The sequence below is a fragment of the Nematostella vectensis genome, chromosome 2 (assembly GCF_932526225.1).
Source record: "Nematostella vectensis chromosome 2, jaNemVect1.1, whole genome shotgun sequence".
Lineage (NCBI taxonomy): Eukaryota > Metazoa > Cnidaria > Anthozoa > Actiniaria > Edwardsiidae > Nematostella > Nematostella vectensis.
Window position 1 is genome coordinate 4,135,996 of NC_064035.1, and position 24,339 is coordinate 4,160,334.

General features: G+C 41.5%; 2 protein-coding genes across 4 annotated transcripts; one reads left to right on the forward strand and one right to left on the reverse strand.

The window, feature by feature from the left end:
* Nucleotides 1–1,779: 1,779 nt before the first annotated feature.
* LOC5514860 (broad substrate specificity ATP-binding cassette transporter ABCG2) lies at nt 1,780–23,209 on the reverse strand. Its single transcript, XM_048723817.1, has 16 exons — nt 23,059–23,209; nt 22,156–22,373; nt 21,714–21,773; nt 20,176–20,290; nt 19,352–19,662; nt 18,882–19,033; nt 18,499–18,585; nt 16,550–16,743; nt 16,278–16,343; nt 8,043–8,125; nt 7,550–7,639; nt 4,532–4,656; nt 4,028–4,182; nt 3,510–3,599; nt 3,183–3,244; nt 1,780–2,613 (listed from the first exon to the last, which is right to left on the reverse strand). Exons 2-16 carry the CDS (start codon nt 22,371–22,373, stop codon nt 2,472–2,474), a joined length of 1,950 nt encoding a protein of 649 aa, XP_048579774.1. The 5' UTR covers nt 23,059–23,209; the 3' UTR covers nt 1,780–2,471.
* On the forward strand, nt 9,416–15,363 carry LOC116619544. 3 transcript variants are annotated; one of them, XM_032384424.2, is made up of 3 exons: nt 9,416–9,571; nt 9,645–9,833; nt 13,909–15,363. In XM_032384424.2, the coding sequence occupies exons 2-3, from the start codon at nt 9,725–9,727 to the stop codon at nt 14,577–14,579; spliced, it is 780 nt and encodes a 259-aa protein (XP_032240315.1). In that variant the 5' UTR covers nt 9,416–9,571; nt 9,645–9,724; the 3' UTR covers nt 14,580–15,363. The 3 variants fall into 3 exon arrangements, with proteins under 3 accessions (XP_032240315.1, XP_048579775.1, XP_032240316.1); XM_048723818.1 differs by having other exon boundaries at nt 9,416–9,833; XM_032384425.2 differs by lacking the exons at nt 9,416–9,571; nt 9,645–9,833 and adding an exon at nt 9,856–12,040.
* Nucleotides 23,210–24,339: the final 1,130 nt, after the last annotated feature.

Consider the following 24,339-nt stretch of genomic DNA (forward strand, 5'->3'; position numbering starts at 1 on the left):
CAGCGCATGTCTGGAAGTATGGTTTATTTTTTTTCTCATTTTATCTGATCTGGACGAGGTTCGATTCTCGGCCATGTCCTCGAATTTTTTTTTTTCACTGTTTACCAGTTACAATTCCTTTCCTTGCTCCCCTTTACTCACCCCCGTTCTAAGTTTTTTGACCAAGTCCATATTCCTTGCTCACCCTTTCATCCCTTTGCTCACCCTTTTCGGATATATTTTAATTTTTATTTACTCAATACAGATATAACGTTTACCACGACATTCAAGATTGACAATGAGATAAAGGAACACCCGAGAGCTCACCGTTTTAACCAGGTGCACACACAAAAAATACAAAAATGCTTGCTCACCTTTGCTCCTAGGATCCTAGGAGCAAGACTTAAAAAACGCAACACCGTTCCTATTATGGGCATGGTATGGACGAGAGAGTGAGGTAGCGGACACTGCAAGGGTGTCAAGGGGCGGACACTGCAAAGGTGTCAAGGGGTTGGTGGGGAAGAAGAGCAACCACTTTAAGTGCGCCAGCAGGGGACGGGAGAGTGAGGGGAGGACTTCAGGGGCATCTGTGGGGGACGGGAGAGGGTCATAAGGGAAGGGGAGTGAGCAAGCACTCCTTGTAAAATGGAACATAGAGTTTAATTTGATATGTTGAATAGATATTAAAATCGATATCGATATGAAGAAAACAAAAGATTCCAAGTTTAGATATTTCACACATTATGCCTACGAGTGCAACAACCACGACTGGTTGTCACGGGCGAAGTTTTCATGAATAAATTGAAATAATGATCTCTCCTGATAATGAAAGGATACGATTCGCTTGGAGAATGGTACATAGTTCAATTTTCGCGAAAAATTCTGTGGTATATAGTTTTCCCCATTAGATACAGATAAGGAAGAGAGCAAAATGCTAATGATTCATGAAAATAATCATAGCGTTTGAAATAGCATCCAGAAACACCTTAATGTATATTTGGAAATTTACCAAATAACTTCTGAATAGACCAGCTTCTGAAACGATAACGAAAAAGCTAAAATAACAGAGTACAATAAATTGTGTGTAAACACATCAATTTAATCAAGGAATTTCACATCTTTCATCATTTTTTTTAACTTCACTCCAAAGGCTCGCACAGCGCCACTTCCAACTCTGCCAAGCTAACAGAGGATTCTCGAGAAATCGCCCGATCACTCAAGAATTGTTCCCATTTCTCATGTCCGTGGCTACCCAATTGATAGTTGAATAAAACTTTCGCCTTTTCTACGGAAATGCTATCGGAAGATATTCCCCCAAGCGAAGCAAATCCCCATTTGATGTCTTCCATAAGGCAACGCCGTCTTTCCATTTCTTCAATAACTGCAGGAACTTCTTCTTCAAAACACAGATCGCAAAAACATATTGTTTGTATTGAAGCTTTTACTTGCAGTAGACTTAACTCATTTTTTGGCCTGAACTCTGCGTACAACTCCATTAAAACTTCAGCATTTACCCAGTTGTTATAATATGGTAGGGTTTTCAAATGTTGCACAATGTTCTTCGAGAATTCTTCCTTTTTCTTGCTGTCAAGCTTTCTCACATTCATATTTTTTTCTCAGAGATGCGTTAATTTTAAGGTAGCGTTGACCAAAACTTTGGCAAACAAAAGTGAATGAGTTATAAAGACACCTGCATTAGTGTAAATAAGCAGTTTCAATACTAAATCACATGGACTGTCGAATGTGGTAGCCTTGTTAAATCTTGAAACGTCCTAAATAAATTATGCAAATAAAACGAAATTAAAAAAACAGAATTTGACATTTTAATTTTTTTTTTAGATATTAAAACATTACAATATGTCATGGGGCGCATTTTAACTAGAATGTTGCTTTTGATAGTCGTCAGCATATAAATGAACCTGTTATTCTTAAAAAATTCGACGACTTTTATTGATGCAAAGAACGGGCGAATCGCTTAGGTATTTCGATAAAAAAAATATATATATTATATAAGGTAATTATAAATACTAATATAAAAATAAATTCTATAAATGACAATATTGTAGCATTTGTCAGAGTTTTTATGATCTAGTTGCGATCCTATTTTACACTAGTCTGGGTTGACTATAATCAGATTCTAGATATATTTCTATACTACTACACTTCTTTTAAAACTAAGGGTAGGACATCATATTTGGCAAATAGTGTGGTTTTCATAAACCGGTTAAACAGAACAGAACAAAAGAGATATTATAGTTCATTAGTGCTAGGCTAAAGTTTATGAAAACCACTCTATGTTTGTCATTCTAATATATAACCTTCCGTATAAATATAGAGCTGTCGTAGTCTCCAATTTTTTTTTGGGGGGGGAGGGGGGCTGGTTGCACGATACAGACACTACAGAAAATATGTTTGTCACAGCCACACCCCCTGCTATGGCCACGCCCCCAATGCCCCACCCCCTGCAATGGCCCTGGATTAGACTTCTGCCGCTACTTTTCCTTCTTGACTAAACGTAGGGACAAGTAAGCGAAGAGGAGGAGAATGACGGTCATGGAACCTAGTGCCAGCTCGTTGTACCAGAGGTCGCCTGGTTTGACGCCTTGGGCACTCAGGTATTCGTCTCCTGTAGGACTGATAGCACAAAGGGATCAGGGTTTGATCAAGGGGGCATGGGACAGGGGGGGGGGGGGGGGGGGTGTAATGTAGCCTGCGTAGCAAGCGTCTCCGTGAGATCAAAAGCGCGAGAAATACCCCTCAGCGAGGTCGAAATCTTCGCTCGGTCAAACTTCCGAAATAAGACTCATGGAATCGCATTTTAAGCATGCTATTAGTAACGAAAATAAAATATGTTGTTATTCCCTCATTAGCGGATAACATAGTAACAGTGTTACCCTCCTTACTAAATAAACACATTTGACGCAATGCATAATAAAGTCTGCCTCGTACCACGACGTACCCTGAAACACACCTCACGCTCTATGAGCATGCGCGCAAAAGATTCATGGTAGGCGGAAGTGTTTTTTTTCCTGTGTGTGTGTGTCTAATTGGAGGACCAATTAAAACTGAAGAACTTTTTGTTCTATGCAAACTGAAAATGGATCCAATGTGGCGCTTTGCTATTGTTAACCTGCAAATTACTAGGGCGGGGTGGGTGGGTACCATCTTTCATGTTTTCTAGCCAATCACTATGGGGTCGTTACCATGACATGTTGACAGCTCCGCAATGGAACACCATTCCTTCCAGCTCGTTCGCCTCCAGACTCTTGAGGGAAAAACAAAAGAATACCCAAACAACATGAGCTTACTCAGAGTTCCCTAGATAGATATCTATTCTTAACTACCCCGGATGTTTCCCCCTAGCTCAAACTAAAGCGTATAAACACCGTGTAAAAGTCCGCATTGCAGGCTAGTCCCCCTAAAAGGTTTGATTTAACAGGGTCCCACTGTATTCATAAACTATTAATTCTCCCTAGCTCAAACTGCTTCCGGCCTCCCTATAGGGTTTGATTTATCAGGGTCCCACGTACCTCGACAGCGTATCTGAATATACTGATGTACTTGATCCACGAGAGCCACGCTCCCACAGACCCAAGGTTTACAAGCACTCCGCTGAAAACCTGAAATAATACAAACCAAAAAAATATATAGTTTTCCATATACCATAGAGCTGTCGGAAACACCTGTTTTAACGGTAAAACTTATGAAAAAAAGCGAAACGGTATTAAAGACAAGAGGATTGTTGTCCGCAGTTTGGTCATCATTTTTTGCGTGCAGTTTCCCATGTCCCCATTGGTGTTTTACGTGCCTTCGTTTCAGATTAGTCTCAAGACAAAACAGGCCCTTCTATAGGGTACAACTAGTCCATATCGGGGCAAAAACTCGTCGAGATGCTAGTGGTCTTACACTAAGCCACCCGTGCTTAAACGAATGCGTAGGCATGTGAACCGGCACTGCCCTGTCGTCATACGAGTGTCGATAGGGAGAGCTTTGGCCCAAGCTTGCACCGATGTTACGCAGAGGGGCTGCCGATACTGAGATTACTCACCATCATGAACACGTAAGGGAGAGCAATGAGCAAGTTAGCGATGGCGAAGGTCTCTACACTTGCACTCACGAAGAAGGAAAGCCCGCATGCGCAGAGTGACGTCAGCACCAGCGTTAGCAGGAAGATGAAGAACTTCAAGACTTCACGTTTGAACCCTGGAGCACGCTTACAGTGAGTAAAACTCAGAGATGTAGCAGGCCTCGAAAAATGGGGGGGGGGGGGTAGCACAATAAAGAAACATTAAGAAAAAAATGAGATGCACAGCCACTCCCCTACTGACCATTTCCTTATAATTTGCGAAAATATTGGAAAGGGGGGGCTAGCCTAGGGGCTTCTGGGGGTTCGAAAGAACCACGCCCATGTTGACAACCCAAAGCGTGGACATCATCAGTGTCTCAGTAAGAGTGGGTCCGTGATAAGAGAAACGTGCGACAGGCAACTGTAGTTAAAAAGGGTGGAATATATATATATATATATATATATATATCAGTCGATTCAGCCTACCGATCATGAAGTAGACAATGGCGCTGAAGCCAGATATGGGGATAAGCCGCATGGGGATTATATCGCATAGTACTTTGGCCAGGAAGTAGGCAGAGACGCGATAATAGCCTCCTGCGGACTCGTGCCTGGGAAACAAATGTCATCAACAATTAAGGCACAGTTGTGGTACAGTACATATGTATGGCAATTGAGAAGTTTTCAAAGTCCCAGAGCCTGTAGAATGTCAATATATTCCTGGTGAGGAATATCCTGTGGAGTTTTCTCAACTCCTCCCCTCCCCACCCCGAAACAAAAATCAATGAATCTAACTAGTAGCCATTTTGGAACCAGGTTAGCTCCTGGCAGTCCAGTAAACTAATACTTTTCAAAGGTTATTGAGTGGATTCTATGTGAATTAGGCACATCCTGTCAAATGACCATTAGCATAGAAACGCTTTAACTCGGACGAGAAAATGAAACGAAAAACAGTAGTTGAAGAGGAGTTTACATAAGTTATCCGGGTAGAATGAACAAGAATTAATCTCTAGGGAACTTAGAGTAAGTTCTAGTGATAAGAGTTCGAGTAATCGAGTACCACTACTGCCATAAGTCTCTCGCTCATAATCCTAGCGTTGTGACTACTGCATATATTTTAAAGTATTTTCAAGCATAATTCTACTGTGTTTTTTTAACCTTTTATAAACCGACAGAATGATTAAAAGTGTATAATAATTTATTTAATTCCTGCGGTTCGTTTTTTGGCCAAATTGCCCTTCGATTGGAAAACAGCTCACGCGTCATCATGCGTCATGCCTCGATACTTATGGCGTGTTATCTAGTGATGACGGTAGTTAAACGAAAATCAACGAGACAGAAGCTAACGAAACGTTTCCCAAGGTAACCAGAAAGTTTTCGGGGATTTCGGTGAGTAAATCCAAATTATGTACAGGCGACAAGGCAAAAGCCGAAGATGGACCGGTCGTCGTTCAGCCTTCCCACGAAAGGGGAGCATTCAGCAAGTAAGGGGGTATGATACCCAAGACAACAAAAATTTTAAGCAAAAGACTTAGCAGTTTTATTATTTCACATATCATTAACCTCATTGAGACTAATCATTCGATACCAATTTTGGCAGTTACTGTTGCTATGGTTACCAAGCCACACCCAAAATACATGATTTTAATGCTCTTACGGTAACAGCTCTAGCTCTGAAACTATAATTGGAACACAAACCAAACTAAGGATATTCATTGCTAATACCTCAAACTATGTAATGAACCTAAAATTGCTATATAGTTGACATAAATGGAAAATTATCAAGTAAACAAACAAAAAGCTTATAATTTTAACCAGCATTCTTTGGTAAAAAGCCTTCATATTACTAAGCATTGTAAAAATTTCAAGGTTTTTGAGGTTCATTACACTACTACACTATCAATAATTATTCCTGCCAAATTTCATGCAATAATATTAAAAACACAGGAACTAGTGAGTGTTACGCTGAGCCATACATTCAAACTTGTAGTTTTTTTAGTATCATACCGCCTTAAAAAGAACGTTTTCAGGGGGTAAAAAGAAGAACGCGAACGATGAGAGAAAATCTAACAATCTAAAACTAACCGAGCCGAGCGTGCATGAAAATTCCTCCCCCCTGCTCAACGAAGAACAAGAAGGTTATGACCAGGAAAAATAAAATCGTAGAATGATCGTATCGGATTTTTATGTTGCTTACGGCAATGGTATCAGTCTAGACGAAATGTTCAAAAGGAGGTAGGAATTAGAAAATCAGCGGGGTTAAAAAATAAATTTAATCGAATGGTATAAACTAATAGAGGAAGAATTTTTGCAGTTAGTTTTCGCGGTTGCGTTAAAAGGGCTGAAACTTTTAGAGACTGCTGCAGTACAAAAAAAAATGCGTTAGAAAATAGGCGAATAGGAGACTAAAAAACCTCGCGCAAGGCAAAAAAAAATGTTGGCGAACTTTCACAACATGTGCCAACATGGCGTACAAACATCAACGCCCTTACTGAGGTAGCAATGTTGGCACTATCTGCACAGGGTTCAAGTGTATCCTGATTTGCAAAAAACAATAATAGCATTCAAACTGTCAGTATCATCTACAAATTGATTTTACGTGCTTTTAAACGTCGGTAACGAGTACGGGAAAGCTCGAAAACAATATTAGCTAGACGTGAAATGCCTCTTTAATAACTACAACCTCAAAACTATGACTTGAAAACACCCATATCAAGGACGGAGACGCTTAAAGTAAACCTAACTGTGATTGTCAGCTCAGGCAGAAGTAAGGATCTAGGCTGTATGGAGCTATTACCGTGGACGAAATTTCTACTGAATGTAGGAAAATGTGGATAATTTCTGCGATTATATTACTTATCATCTTTATTCTTACAAACAATTATACCCATAAGCAGTGGCTGGTCTTAGGACTCCCATTTGCCAATTGCCATCCGCACTGAAAACGTTTATAGAAATAGGTGTATAAAGTGCGGTTAAGTACCAACCATTACTATTCATTACATATAATGTTGTAAAAAACAGTACAAGTATTCATGCACCACGAAAATAAATTACCAGGTACCTCCTGAAACCATTCTATATTGTGACGAAGACTGAAGTATTATTTTATGCAAAGGGATCCAGGATTTCTCGAAGGGGGAGAACCATATGATGAAAAGTACACTTATGAAATAAAATCCTAGTCCCCCCCTCCCCACCCCCCTCTCCGTCCCTGTACCCACCAATGTGTGTAAACAGCCTTTAAAGGGGTCAATACTTCTGGCCCCAGTAGTGTAACTAACCATGTATTGTCTGCAGTTGGTGGACCGTGGAATCCCCAAAGATAAGTATTTGTTCAGTATATAGTATAGTACTTGTTATTTGCGCGCCTCGCTAGGGGTGGTCGCAGAACCGCGCGCGCAACCCGTCCTCCATCAGCGGTGTTTTATCCAGATTTTAAAAATCTGTCAAACATCTCTATAAATATATCTTCCCATTGGATTGTTTGGCGGTGTAACTTACATGAAGATCTTGCGCTCTTTGATGAACAGTTCCACAGCTGATAGATTACCGAAGACCATGTTCATTACAATGAAGAAAAACGCCCCCACTCTGATAAGTTAAAGTAAAGAAGTTTATTAATCAGATATTTTTTCAGTGGAGGATGCCGGTGAGAAGATGGTGAGGGGGAGTGGGGAGGGGTAGAAAAGTGGTGTCTCTCTTACCTATTCTGTAAGCCGCTTGGTCCGTCAGTTTGGTTGTAATATATGGTGTCTCTCTTACCTATTCTGTAAGCCGCTTGGTCCGTCAGTTTGGTTGTAATATATGGTGTCTCTCTTACCTATTCTGTAAGCCGCTTGGTCCGTCAGTTTGGTTGTAATATATGGTGTCTCTCTTACCTATTCTGTAAGCCGCTTGGTCCGTCAGTTTGGTTGTAATATATGGTGTCTCTCTTACCTATTCTGTAAGCAACTTGGTCCGTCAGTTTGGTTGTAATATATGGCGTCTCTATTACCTATTCTGTAAGCCGCTTGGTCCGTCTGTTTGGTTGTAATATATGGCGCCAACAATAACGGCAAAGATGACCATCGTGAACATCTGCGAACGAGGTAGATTCTTATTTTTATTTTCATGTTTAGTTTTTTTTATATGAAAAGAAAAAGGTCAGGTTGAGTATAAGTCACAACAAACTATGTGCTCTAACTATACAGTATTAGAAGACAGAATATAAAATAAATATATATGGGACACCCGTAAAACATTGAACGTATTTTGACGCTTCAGAGGGGGTTCAGGGGGCTTACAAAAGTTAATAAATTCTACCTGACTCATAAGTACACCCCAAAATGCATATGTTCCATTCCTTATATACCAATTTGCAATCTTGTTCCCTTTTTCTAACAAACTCTGTCTAAAGAAGGTAACACTTTATTTGGCTCTCTGTAGATCTCTACGTACGTTACTTTCTCTGGGTTTGGTTTGTATTTTTCAGGACCAAAGCTCTACAAAGCTGCTAATAATTTGTAGCTTGCACGTAAGCGCAACGCTCGCTTTTTTTTTCGATTCTCACGGGAACGTAAGCGCAAGAGAACGAAACTGCTTGATTTTCTTGCGCTTGTGCTTATGCTTGACCGATTCTCCTTTGTGTTGCGCTTACGTTTGCGTCCTAGTGAAAACCAACCTTAAGGCGTTACATAAAGAATGGACACGCCCATTTATGAATCTTTTAGGGTCAGATTTTTACGACGAACAATCCGAACAATCCCATAAGGTATTTTGCACACGAGGTCAAAAACTGATTTTTTAAAAGACCTCGTTTTTAAATTGCATATCTCCACGACTTGACCGTTAAGGGCAGCCTATAAAGTTTCGACTCATCGAAACTAGAAATGACGTTTAACTTTCCTTTCGAAAGATTCTCTGAGCTCCGGTGTCTGCTAATTCGGGCCACATATAGTTTTAAGACAAACTTGAGATGGATAAGAAGACGCATGTTGGCACATTGCCTATTTATTCTATATTTAATATATGTAAACAAAATATTGGCAAAATAGCCATGAACCTTGAACCGTCAAAAAATAACTCATTCATCGTTTTCATTTTTTGACAACTCAACTCTCTGTAGTCTCGGTGCCCTTGGCGATTCAATCTTCTCTATACTTCTGTATCTCGCCTTATAAATTCTACACGTCTATCAGTTGTCATCACTCGTATCCCCACTAACGTATGACTGCGCTAAGCAAGCGACACGCGAGGTCATCACATGGCGAACATCCCGCTGACAAGCTACCACTGACACTGTAATGAAACCCGGCATTTCACAGCCAACAGAAGATTCCAGACGCCAAGCGCAGTAAATAGCTTAGAGTTCCTTGCATGGGTACGATGACATTTTAGGATAACCACAAGAGTTATTAACTTAGCTTGAGTTTTTTTTATTGTACTGATGGGTTCTACAGTATTGGGAAAGAGAAAGAGACTATAAGGGGAAAGTTCTACTAAGTAGCAAGACAAATGGGGCGTAGTGAAACCCGAGGTTCCTGCGTAAGTGCATTGTTAACCTTCACTGTAAATCACACTTAAGAGGTTCTGACGTCACTCTTTACTGTTATATAAGATAACTGAGAAGCTGGCGGATGCCAGAAAAGGAGAGTTAAGAAATACACACCGTTGGCTGAGACGCAACAGGGAGCAAGTATGAGTAAATATGTGCTTGCAGTCATCGTTCTTCTGACTGCTACGATTGGTCAGCTACGCGTTTCACACCCCGGGGTGTTTTGGGAAACAAGGGAATCTGTCATTGAACGTAAGTCGTTATTAAAAGTCGTTTCAACAAATAAATTTCCCTTAAGGGGTTCTCTTATTTTTAAAAGCTGCTTAAACTTAGAGTATAGCAATATCCAGAAAATGGTTTCTCTTATTTTAAAAAGCTGGCTTAAACTTACAGAGAACGTAAGGAACTCGTTTTGGTCGGAACTTTATCACCACGAGTCCGTATAAAGCGGGTCTGTACAGCGAGGGACTGACTGTAGCTCATTTTGATTTGTGATTTCTTTGGATTAGAAAAGCTCTTCCTTTCATTAATCAAACAATGGCATGTGGTTTTGGTCTTGTCTTTAAACAAATGTGGAACACTTTGATTCTCTGCACGCAACTCAACTGGAAAGAAGTCAAAATTGATCGAAAACACCTCGGCTTCAAGGCGTTGCGTCTAGTACGCCGAAATAACACACAACGACCTGAGCTAATCAACAGCAAGAGATCAGAGGAGCTCTAGAGCAAACAACGACTCGAGCTTATCAACAGCAAGAGATCAGAGGAGCTCTAGAGCAAACAACGACTCGAGCTTATCAACAGCAAGAGATCAGAGGAGCTCTAGAGCAAACAACGACTCGAGCTTATCAACAGCAAGAGATCAGAGCAACTCTAGAGCAAACAACGACTCGAGCTTATCAACAGCAAGAGATCAGAGCAACTCTAGAGCAAACAACGACTCGAGCTTATCAACAGCAAGAGATCAGAGCAACTCTAGAGCAAACAACGACTCTAGCTTATCAACAGCAAGAGATCAGAGCAACTCTAGAGCAAACAACAACTCGAGCTTATCAACAGCAAGAGATCAGAGCAACTCTAGAGCAAACAACAACTCGAGCTTATCAACAGCAAGAGATCAGAGCAACTCTAGAGCAAACAACGACTCGAGCTTATCAACAGCAAGAGATCAGAGCAACTCTAGAGCAAACAACGACTCGAGCTTATCAACAGCAAGAGATCAGAGGAGCTCTAGAGCAAACAACGACTCGAGCTTATCAACAGCAAGAGATCAGAGGAGCTCTAGAGCAAAACCATGGCCTGAATCAATCAGCGCGCAAGGGCTTGGGGGAACTCTCAACGGCAAAACAATATATCAAGCCAATCATTGTCTTTCGATAATTGCTCATAACACCTCGTCTAGTAAAGGGGTGTAACACCTATATGCTTTAAGGGTGCGTTTCAAAAAGGCGCAACCTATGGAAAAAAGGCGCAGTTCCTAATAGGATAGAATGAGTCTCAATACTCATATGAGCCTGGCCGGTCCGGGGATCGTCCAAGCGTCACCCTTACTAACACTAACTAACGTAAAAATAGACAAGGAAAAAGATTGAAATATTCCTTTATAAGATATAACAATATCCAGAAAACGGAACCATCAAGAATACCACACAAGTGGTAACCTAAAATAGGCAACTGAAGATTAAACTTTCTTTATCAGGTATTGAAATAACGATGGATCCCACACAAATGGGCAACGATAAAAAACATAACTAACATAAAAATAGGCGAAAGGAGAAGATCAAAGTTCCTTTGTCAGGTACGGCGATATCAGGGAAACCCAATTTGAGTACTGGAGCACATTTGGGCCCCCATATATACCATGTGGAGCATTAAACGGCGAGCCTACACATTCATCTAATCTCTGTCTATACGACTGGATGTAAAGGCTATGTTAAGGCTACATATCAAAATAGCAGTTTTCAGGTTCTTAGAATCGCCTAGAACAAACCAAACGCACTCGACCTTTGAACGGTGTGATATGCAAGTACTTAACTTAGTTAGTAGGGTCAGGATCGCTATTTCTTGCTAGAATTGCGCGAGAGAGATTGATTCAATAAATCACTGGAGTGTGTGAACGTGACTATTGCAATTCAAAGCAGATTAACATTTAGCAAGCCCCCGCCTGGAATGGCCTCCGCATCTTACTCCCTCGAACTAACGCACTACACGAGATCCGGCGAGTGTGGTCGTCATGACGACATAGATAGAGTGATTATCTTAGGGTCTTCATATATAATCGCTCGCTCGGACAAGCTAATCGGACAGGCAAGCTTCACTATTTACTAAACACATCCCTCAGGACAGACTGTATACCAAAAAGATTGATGGACAAGCTTTTGATTATTTTAGTTGTCTTGCATTTTGGGAGCCACGTCATGGCAAGAGTTTTCTGGGAAACCGTCAAACCGTTCGAGTCACGTGAGTATTCTCCTCACAGAGTGATTGTAGGAGATGATCTCCACTAAATAGTCTATGATCAAACTTAATAGCTGATTTTATTGCGTCGTGAAAAGTCGTTTTGTATCTTTCATTCGACATTCGCCATTTGACAGTCTGACTGTGAATGTTTCAGTCTGTTGTAAAACAATTAGGAATGCCATAAGAAGTGTTGATTGGATAAATAGAAACAATCACTGGCAGAAGTTATCAATGGTAATTTATACGGCTTCATAAGGTTAAATTTGCCAGTCCTAAAATAACGGTATACTCAACATTCAAAGGAGTGTTTAGTCGTGCACTACTTGCCACGCCCAAAGACCCGGTATCATGATTATCAGGGTTTGAAGTGAACTGTGTTCGGGGCACACTCAGAATTTAGCTTTTACAGAATACTCCAATATAGGTGAGTAAATATTACAGAACCATTGCGCGCGGTTTCTTATCTAACTGATGCAAGTCACAATAGAGATTAGCTGTTTACGTAAATTATTTGGAGACCACCTTGACACACCACGGTTACGCTAGGCAGACATTCGAGTGTGCACAGCTTGATATTCGCCCTATTTCCGCAATTCAAGAGCGCTATAGGCATATAGGTAACCGAACCGGAATCTATTAGACCTACGACAAGCAATAGAATCCGCATACTGGGCGCGGTAGAGTAAACCATGACACCTACAGGCCCTGAATCAAAGGTTGCATGCCTTAGAAAATACTAGAAGTCATTGAGAGTCATTAGTACTAAGAATAGCAACAGAACCCTGCAATGGGCGCGACAGGGTGAGCCATGACACCAACAGACGAATTAGAGGTTGCACGTCAGGAACGATATAAATCAAGATTCCCTAAGACCCCATCGCAAGGTCGTATATGTGCGGCCTACTCTAATCACCAAAGAGCTGTGTTGTGTCTAGACAGCCAATTTTCCGCTTACGGAAAGGATCACACTTAATGCCCACTCTTTCCTGTCGGCTAAGGTTACATAACACCAATACTGGCCCAAAGTGTGTCCGACCTGGTCTTTTACCCCATAAAGAATTCAGCTGTGATTTATTACTACGGTTTTAATTATTCTGCGAGCTCTCCTCGATGATTCCCAACTGCTAAAACTACGCGATTTGTGCTTGGAAACCAATTCAGTGCTTGGAATCCAATTCAGTGCTTGCCAATGCACAGCCAAATTTACGCTTGCGTAAAGGTCGCGTAAAGATTGCGTATAGACGACGTTTACGCATCTTTACGCAACTTTTACGTGTTGCGTAAATGTTGCATTTACGTGGTCTTTACGCTACTGCGTAAAGACAGCGTAAGTATACTGTTTACGCGACCCTAAAGGAACGGGAGGTAAAGGTTGCGTAAACATTATCTTTACGCAATCTTTGCGCCACGCGTAAACGTCGCGTAAATGTACCTTTACGCAATCTTTACGTCATGCGTAAAAGTTGAGTAAAGGTGCATTAACGCAATCTTTACGCGTGGCGTAAAGATCATGTTTACGCCGTCTCAGCGTAAATGTACCTTTAGTAACATTTACGCCATGCGTAAAGACGACGTATTTATAAGCTTTACGTGACCTTCACACCTAGCGTAAGAGTAATTTTTACGCGTGGCGTAATACGTTATTTTTTTACAAGTTACCATCCATACCATTTCCAGAATAAGGTAGACGCTAACAGAACAAAAATATTCTTAAGCGCTTTCTTCAGAGCTCATGCACTCCATTGTTAGAATGCCTTTTGAATGACAGTAGTCAGAAGGAGATTTAGCTGTCGGCGAGAATTCGCTGGATATTGAAAACCGCTGTAAGTTGCAATAAGCGCCGTATAATCCAGTTCTTATTTCTTTAGGTTTACAATACGTCCCTCCGGCAAAAGTGACCGCCCAAAAGATGTCAGAATACCTTTTCCATCGCCACGGGGCAGACCGACTCGCCAAGCGAGATGTCCACTACCCGACCGACGTCCTCATTATCATCGACTCGTCTAAGTCCGTCCCCGAGCGGAACTTCACGCAGGGTCTGAGAGCCCTTCAAGAACTTGTCTTCCGCTTCCCAACCGACACGAACTTCGCAGCTATAACGTACTCAACTGACGCTCAAGTCAACTTCCAATTCGTGTCAGCCACGAAGGCACTGGACCAACTAATCCAAATTCAGTACAACGCTGGCTTCACCAACACCCAGGCAGCGCTAAGGAAGGCCAGGAAAATGTTCCTGTCCAGGAAATCTGGAATTCGCTGGGATGCGTACAAAGCGGTCTTCATCTTGACAGATGGCCAGTCGAATATCAAGAAGAAGCAGACCTTATACCGGGCTCAACTGCTGAAGCAGCTCGGGATTACGATCTACGTGATGGCCGTGGGTGAGCGAATACAAGGGATCACCGAGCTAGCCATGCTAGCTACATCAACAAGTAACCACTTGTACCGAGTGGCCGAAATGGACGGCTTCATGGGCGTGATAACGACGATTACAAGGGACCAGGGGTACAGTGGTACCCCAGACATCACCAAAATGTAACTGCCATTATAATGGGACTTTAAGTAATCTGCGAACTCACGAGAGAAAACTCAAAGAGAGAAAATATCAATCAGACGGTGGAAAATGTGTTACAATGTGTTAATTCAATTTTTGATTGACGGAAGTGAGAAGCTGTTTTATCTTGGCAAGAGTTTTCAGAATACTGAAGAAATCGCAGAAATGGTTTGGGAAACTGTAAGGTTGGCATTCATAATAGGACTAAAACACGCAAAGTGAATTTTTTTAATCCATACATTCGAAATTAATACAGAACATGTATTGATTTTTATTTACAATAAGGTGAGCATAGAGAAACTAAATCTATGATGTGCATTGTGTAAATCGGTCATATAATGTGATTGGTTTGAAAACACTTTCTTGAAAATAGTCTCAAAAGTCATTATTCGAAAGTTCTTTCTTCGAATTCTTTTCTGCGAAAAAAATACGCCGGGAAGGGCTTCCGAGTATGTAAATAGCATGTAAACAGTCAAAAATGCTAAGCCATGGGCGTAAATGACGTTTACCTGTGTAAGGAAGTAAGCAAGCGCAAATGGAATGTTATCTGATAACGAGCATTCCGTCTCTACTTTCGACAATTATTGCAAGTTTTGTGCCACTTTGGAATGTTTTATAGACAAATAAAAGTACCCTGGGGTCCAGAGGCTTAAAGTCCTCCTTACCCACCCCCTGTCAGTAGCGGCGTCAGGTATCTCTCTCTCTCCTTTCTTCTCTTCTCCTTCAAACAATTTTAGAGCCTCTGGTTTCCAGGGTAAAATAAAGGTAACTCGTATTGTATTTTAGTATGCATCGGCAATTAAAAGGTAATTATAAAAAAGCTAAAGCAAGGAAAGGGAAAACAGTAGTGCAAAGACAAACATGACAAATAACTTTTTTAAAGGTTTGTAGAAACCATTTCCAGGACTGCTCCTCTCCTCCTATACTACCACTAAATAACAATAACAACAACACCAATACCAACACTGTGAAGAATAACAGAGTAATAAAAAAAATTATAATAATAACTACCGCTAACAATAATAACACAGAGAGACAATGACAACTGCGACACACCAATAAACAGCGCAAACAACCTGACCAGCTTAATAAACAATGGTCACTAGGAACATGAAGACGTAGGCGTGCCAATACTCTTCGCAGAATCGCTAAATGGGGGGAGCAGGGGCTGATTTAGGACTGGGCCGAGCGGGCTCCGACCCCCCCCCCCCCCCCTATTTTCAGATGTTTGGCTTTGAAATAACAAAAAATATAAGGAAATACACTGAAGAACATTGAATCCGGCCGCCCTTTTTGAAACCCTTGCTTCGGCCCCCCTTTTTGTAGCTCCTGGATACGCCCCTGGGGAGGCGCTTCTTCAAAATTCTGTCTTAATAACCATAACAAAACCAAGCTTTCGATGACAAAATGTTGTGACGGCTAGTACTGTCGGTTTTCGTTATTTTCCTACCTAACGTAGTCCCCCTAGTATTCGAAGTTTATAAAGTGTAACATGTTTATGTGAGGCGCTTATCCACATCTTTCCTACAAAGAGAGGCGCTTATCCGGGGAAAGCGCTTATCGAAATGGGGCTTATTTGAGCAATAACAGTAATAGCCGCCAAAAATGTGCACCTACGCATATGTTAAAAACACGAAAGTTGTGACAACATAAACAATGATACACTGTTTACAAGTCAATTACCTGTACGACTGACGTCTGTGGATTTCGTAAAATGTTCTTGACAGCGCGACCAGACACGTAGTAAAGCTGAGATCATAAAAACTACATTATCTTTGGAATTGAAATTTTGTCAAATGAAAACACAGCGAATATTTCTCTCCTGTAAAAAATACACAAAACTTCAAAACCTGACTTTGCAGATGATGGGGGCAGGGTGGGGTCGGACCCCCCGTCTCCCCCCCTCTCCTTTAAACATGCATCTGAGATTACAACAGTGAATTATTTTGGTCTACCTGTGTCAAAAAGGAGGTAGCGTAACCGACTTCTTTGACATCCGGGTAACCAAGCGACCGCTCGTTATTGTAAAACTCGTCCAGGATTGGTCGGATCTCCTCTGCAATCTGCTGTGCGTGGCTTGACGTCTTGTACGCATGCACCATGTCTCGGACTGGCTGATGTGACGAGTCCATCAAAACAACCGCGGAGTCTAGAGCAAAATGAATTGAAATCATCAGGCCACATCCACTGTGACGACTCTATCACTCTTACCCTAATGAGCATAGAGCTAATTTAGGGCGATGTTTATCTTGCACGCGTGTTTTTCGCGCAAAATTTGGGGGTAGTCCATGAACTGGCCGACATTTTGTTTAATAGTCTAGCCGCGCGAGCCAAAATGGCAAGATGGAGATTTTACGCTAAAATCAACACGTGCAAGCAGGCTAAGCTTGCTATGACTGCCAGTTAGCTACGTGTCGAGAGACAGCAAAACTAGCTTGTTATGACTGCCAGTTAGCTACGTGTCGAGAGACAGCAAAACTAGCTTGTTATGACTGCCAGTTAGCTACGTGTCGAGAGACAGCAAAACTAGCTTGTTATGACTGCCAGTTAGCTGTGTGAGAGACAGCAAAACTAGCTTGCTATGACTGGCAGTTAGAGACAGCAAAACTAGCTTGTTATGACTACCAGTTAGCTACGTGTCGAGAGACAGCAAAACTAGCTTGTTATGACTACCAGTTAGCTACGTGTCGACAGACAGCAAAACTAGCTTGTTATGACTGCCAGTTAGCTACGTGTCGAGAGACAGCAAAACTAGCTTGTTATGACTGCCAGTTAGCTACGTGTCGAGAGACAGCAAAACTAGCTTGTTATGACTACCAGTTAGCTGTGTTGGGAGACAGCAAAACTAGCTTGTTATGACAGCCAGTTAGCTGTGTGAGAGACAGCAAAACTAGCTTGCAATGACTGCCAGTTATCTGTGTCGAGAGACAGCAAAACTAGCTTGCTACGACTGCCAGTTATCTGTGTCGAGAGACAGCAAAACTAGCTTGCTACGACTGCCAGTTATCTGTGTCGAGAGACAGCAAAACTAGCTTGCTATGACTGCCAGTTAGCTACGTGTCGAGAGACAGCAAAACTAGCTTGTTATGACTGCCAGTTAGCTGTGTAGAGAGACAGCAAAACTAGCTTGTTATGACAGCCAGTTAGCTGTGTCGAGAGACAGCAAAACTAGCTTGTTATGACTACCAGTTAGCTGTGTTGGGAGACAGCAAAACTAGCTTGTTATGACTACCAGTTAGCTGTGTTGGGAGACAGCAAAACTAGCTTGTTATGACTGCCAGTTAGCTGTGTCGAGAGACAGCAAAACTAGCTTGTTATGACTGCCAGTTAGCTACGTGTCGAGAGACAGCAAAACTAGCTTGTTATGACTACCAGTTAGCTGTGTCGAGAGACAGCAAAACTAGCTTGTTATGACTGCCAGTTAGCTACGTGTCGAGAGACAGCAAAACTAGCTTGTTATGACTACCAGTTAGCTGTGTTGGGAGACAGCAAAACTAGCTTGTTATGACTGCCAGTTAGCTGTGTCGAGAGACAGCAAAACTAGCTTGTTATGACTGCCAGTTAGCTGTGTAGAGAGACAGCAAAACTAGCTTGTTATGACAGCCAGTTAGCTGTGTCGAGAGACAGCAAAACTAGCTTGTTATGACTGCCAGTTAGCTACGTGTCGAGAGACAGCAAAACTAGCTTGTTATGACTGCCAGTTAGCTACGTGTCGAGAGACAGCAAAACTAGCTTGTTATGACAGCCAGTTAGCTGTGTAGAGAGACAGCAAAACTAGCTTGTTATGACAGCCAGTTAGCTGTGTAGAGAGACAGCAAAACTAGCTTGTTATGACAGCCAGTTAGTTGTGTCGAGAGACAGCAAAACCCCACGGTTTTTCTCCGGCCACCTCTCTACGGCTTACCGGTGGATCCAGAAACAGCGCCTTGATTTGCATTTATTACATCCATGAAGAAGTCCGGCGGATTATTGTGAGCTTCGCAAGAGTAACCTAAGGGGACATTATACCAGTCAGAGTGTTTTTTTTTTCAGATTGGGATAGCAGTAGAAATTCGGGGGTTTGTAACTTGGCTCTTGACAATTTTTGTACAGCATTTCTATCTTTCATAAAGGTGAGGGGGAAGCCCCTTGAATCCCACCCCTAAGTTCACCGCTATAAGTCGGTAAACTAAACTCGAGTCTTCTTTAGTCATATGTTTTGTTGTGGGAGGCTCGAAATGTTAAAAGTGCCTCACCCTTGTCTCATCAACATGAATTGCAAGTTCAATTAACTATGGTTCAACTCACCAATTTTGTCGAAATAAACGAGAGCGTCACTAGCCAGGCCTTGGTAGACCATATCTCCCACGGAGAGGAGTATCATGCTGTCAAATAGCTTGAAGATCGAGTAGCGAGGCTGGTGAATGGAGAAGATGATGGTCTTTCCTCGCCTGCCCAGCCTAGAGATGCAACAGATACAGAACACGTAGCGCTCTTTCTACCACGGCGAAAACACTACAGGTCTTTTTAGAGAGCAACCACAACCCCCCCCCCCCCCTCCCCATCCTCACCCCAGTACACCTCTTCCAACAAGAGTACACCATTCTAAAATGCAGGTCAGTTCAGTGTTTTGTGATAGGCTTCAGTGTAGATATTTTTTGTTTCAGTTTACTTTCGCGACACTTATTTTCGCGTCACTTGATATCTTTTAAATAAAATTAGCGGCAAGTTTCATGTAATAATGTACAGAAAACAGTTTCATGGGGAAAAGAACTAACGTGTGGAGCAGACGAATGACGGTACATGCGGTCGACGCGTCAAGGCCGGTGGTCGGCTCATCCAAAAATAGCACAGACGGCGACGTAATAAGCTCCATGCCTATACTTGTGCGCTTCCGTTCTCCTCCCGAAACTCCCCGGATGAACTCGGTCCCAACCTTCTGATCTGCCACCTCGGTCAGCCCCAGATCACGCACGGTCTCGTTCACACGCTGTTCTCTGTCTTTTTTGCTGAGAGTGCGAGGGAGCCTCAGGCAAGCAGAAAAGTTCAGGTTCTCACGAATCGTAAGTGTCCCCATTACAACATCATCCTTTGGTAGCCAGAAAACAAATAAGTAAAAAAAAATGTTTCTGAAATCAAGGCATAAATGGAAACATAGAAATACAGTGAAGCTAAGATGCTTTGGGTTGGGGACACCCCAGGGTTGGATACATGGTGGGGGGTGGGGGGGTATCCACCCACTTTTTGAGTAAAATTATTTTAAAAGTATCGAAATTTTGACACCCTCCTTTATATCTCCTATATACCCTTCCAAGGACACACACCTCCCCAGAAACCTGTGTATCATGAGCGAAGGGATGAGGTGGACATGCACAAGGACTCACTGGAAACAAAAAGCCCAAAAGGCCCATTCACTTTCCCAAAAACAAACTCTTAGTCCCTTAGTCTCTTGCTTCGTAAGCCACACCCACCTTCCATCAAAACTTACTTAAAGACACTATCAACAGACATGTCCAGTGTTGGCAGAGCAGTGGATCCTAGATTTTTGCAGCAACACAACAGATTCAGAAAGAACTCTTTTCAGGACTGGTCTGCATTATACCTGAACAACATAACCTGAAATACATTTAAAGTTTTCAGGTTGAAGTCTCCCATCTATGAGTACAGTTCCTGTGAGACAATGAGGGTCTTTTCTCCCTGCCAGGACATCAAGCAATCTAGACAAGAGAATAAAATGTCAATCAGATGAGGCTGACGAAAAAACCAATGAAGCCAATTACTCCAAGAGGGGATTAATTGTCATATCTGCAATCAATACTTCTTTACTGGCTCTAAGACGAAGAAGTGATTCGTAGAATGACTTTTGATTATTCTTTACCAGCAAACACTACAATAAGAAACCACCTGTGTTAGGCAGCTTGAAAAGCTAGAGACAGAGAATTGCAAAAATTCAAATCAACGACATTTGGGCTGAGAGTCACATGAGAGAAGTCTGGAGGCTCTGGTACCCAGGGTAAAGCAAAAACTGCCCTTTGCATGAATAATTACACTTCCTTTAATGTGTTCTGCTCTAACTTTATTCAGACTGAGGGGGGCTCTTTAAGCCCCCCCTCCGGGAAAATTGCTATAATTTCTGAACCATAGCAGCTAAGAGGCTTAAACGCTTAGACGCTCCATGTTACCATGGCAACCGTTTTTTCACACATAGGTTTCCCAAAAACTAAAAAGTAGTGAAACTTTCATATTTTGGTCTTGTTTCTCAGATTTAAATACCTCTTTTGACTTTATAAGTTGGTTTAGGTGACACTAGCATTTTTTTACCTCGGATATTTGGGGGGGAGGGGTGGGTAAATTTTGCTCTCTTAAAGCTGTTGTTAAAAATGTCACTAGATTTACTATATGGCACTTTAAATGCTAACATTATGCATTTATCATTTTAATGAGCAGATATAAATGCATGCAAATACTTTTTTCTGTAATAATTCCAGATTTTTTTCTTTTGCAAAAAATGATAAGAATCCAAGATGGCGGATCCAAGATGGAGGACCCAAGATGGTGGAAATTCCTACAAAAAATTGATTATAAACGTTTTTATGGCCTTTTTGCATTGTAAAGCTGTTGAAATGGTGATTTTGACATATCTGAATGATGCAAATGATTTCAACCTGATATCTGATAATTTGGGCAATATTTGAAAGAATAGCTAGACATCATATTTATGACGTCATTGTGACATCACAATTGCTTTGACCACACCCAAAATAGGGCGGGAAGATTCTTTGCATGCTAATGCTTATTGTCTGTAAGTTTGATGGTCATAGTCTAAGCAGTTCATGAAATACGAAGGGAGTGCCCTTTCAGCCCCCCCCCCCCCCCAGTCACAGACAGCTCAAAATAGCCCAGTCTGAATAGGGGTAATGATCTTATAGCAATCTTATACGTACCGCAGCTGCTGACTTTTATCTTTCCTTAAATAAACACTAATGAATACAATCCCCTATACAGCTTTAGTTTCTTTTGTTTTAATGTAGTGTTGTTGTCTGTGAAACAATTTGTGCTCCAGTTTGCTGGCTAACTTGAGACACAAAAGTCATTAAGGTACATTTTTGCTCTAGTCATCAAAGACACCCAAAAACTCACGTTGTTTTTCCACTTCCAGTTGGTCCCAGAATTGCATTAACACCAGGTTTCATAATGCCACTGAAACAAAAAACAGGAAACAAGAAACATGTTTATTGCAAGCAGGAAAGTTCCACTTGAGCTGTCTGAAGGCCAGTGTACAACTAAACATGATTTGAGTTGGTGAGAGTTGGAGATTGGTTGAGAGTTGAAGATTGGAGAGATTGGAGATATTTTGCCTTGTTTTTCTTCAACAGTGTATACACATAAAGATACAGCGACACTCTTGATACCTAGTCACCTACCATCATATGGCTATTTCCTGGGATGGGGTTCTGTTGATATCACTATTTTTTATAAGTGTTTGAGATTTGGAGATTTGATATTTGGTTAGATTTGACATTATAGTAAATATCTAAACTTACCCTAACCCCAATTGCAATAAACATTGACCATTTCATACCTTATCTGATTGAGTATGTTCTTGTCAATCTTTACTCCATTTTGTTTGGTGCGTACAGTGTAGGATATCTCATGGAAGGAGATAACAGAGCCGTCTTCTTTTGAACCCATCCCTGCAACTTGTGCATCATAGTTATCTCCAGTATTCAAGGTATTGGAGTGGTAGCCGTTGTGAGGAAGTGAATTACCTAGAAGAGGCATCTTCTCATCTTTGAACATCTATAAGTTTATAGCAACAAATTGCACATGATTATGCCAAGTTTCAGACAATTCTGGCAGGTAAGGGAGGAGAAGGTAGGGGAAGCTACTCCCCCCCCCCCCCCCCCAATATATAAGAGATGATTTTGGACGAACACAATTCTATGCTATCCACCCTCGCAATACAAGGTCTCAAGTCGGTCATGAGACCACACATTGGAATTTTTTATGACGATGTAATCAGACCCGCAGACGTATGCAGAAATGTTAATATGCAGATTCAAATGTTTACTCAGGTTTTGGCGCAAAAACTAAGAACGCAATGCAGATCGCGGAGATCACAAATTATGCTTTCAAATTGTACAAAACTAAGAAATCTTAATAGCGTAACCACGAACTAGTTTTCGAAATGCTTATACTTTAGTTCCGCCTTCCTTATTTACACAAACGTTACGTAACACAACCATATTCAAGGTGACGGGTCCTTTCTTGTATTCAAGATCTCGATTTCTTATTAGCATTTTAGTATCGACAATATCTTATCCACACTTCTAAGCCATTGTGCTATTCGAATCAATTTTACTTAATTTCTTTCTGCTCTAATTTATCTTGGAGACCGAGGTTAGGAAGAGGAAAGACTAACATGATGTCCCTTCTCTGGATAATCGCACTTTATATTCGACTGCATCGGTTAGAATAACCCTACCTTGAGTTTATAAATATTTGAAATAGGTCCAGAGAGTACTCTTTTGATCAAAGGCAGGATCGTCTACAAATCCTTACGCCGGCCTTTAACCGTTTCCATAAAGTTGTACACACTAAGGTCAGCGGTTTTGCCAAGGTGTTATTTTTGCCTGTTTGTTGTATTGATGATTACCATAAATGATCTAATAAACGCCCCCTATTTAAAGAACGCCTTCTAACTAATGAACGGCCCCCCTAAGCTTACAAGTTTGTAATGAACGCCCCCCCTCTATTTAACGCCCCCCCCCCCTTCACCCTCCCTCCGCTTAAAAACAAACGACATAGGAATTTCGGTAATAACATAAATTAAATTTAATTAATCTGAGTTTGGCATCTACTGGGTGAGACTTGCTTTTCAAGAAATGCTTGCTACGCAGGTTTTAATTAAACGTGATCCTGACTGCCCTAGAACCCCACTGCAGTTGGGTTTCTTGTATTTTCATAGATCATTTACTACGGTACCTTGAGTAAAAAAATGTTTTTTTGATTGTGTAGTTCGAGAATATATTCATACCCCCTCCCCCATTTGAAGGGGTCGGAGGAATGACCCCCCACCCCTCTGGAATTCCCAACCCCCTGGAAAAAAACTGTTAGGAAAAAGGGCATTCCTCTCCCCTCCCCTTTGGAAATTCCTTGGCGTTTGAACCCCCCACCCTCCCGGGTTGGATATTTTCTGGAACTACTCATTATTCGAAGGCCTCGATAGACTGGCAGTAATGTTTAAAAATGACAGAAGTCTATATGAGACAGATTTACCTGCAGCATGTTTTATAATTATTGGTCCTTCTTACCACATTTATGTGACTGCTTGCTAAAACTTTTTGTGCAGGGAAATGCCCATAAGCTGAAATGTTTGAAAAACATTTCAACTCTCCCAACTCTGTCAACTCTCCCGCATTAGGCGGGAGTCTCAAGATTTTGGACCCCTTCTCCCGCTCTCTCACGTATAGCACCAAATCTCCCGCTTTTTAGAGATTCTTATCGCTTACGAAAAATTATTCTATAGACATTTTGCCTATTTTCTATTAAAACGATCGAAACAATAATTCCCAATTTATCTTATACCCTCGTGAGATCTATAAGTGGATTTCTGCGAGAGAGCTTTCTGAACGGCAAACCCCTCTCCCCAAAAATGAATATACCGTATATTGAATATACCGTATATTGTGTGGGCCACACCCCTCCCCCCTAAAAGAATTCTCAAGCCTTGAGATTTCAGGGGTTGGCAGGAATGTTAGACCAG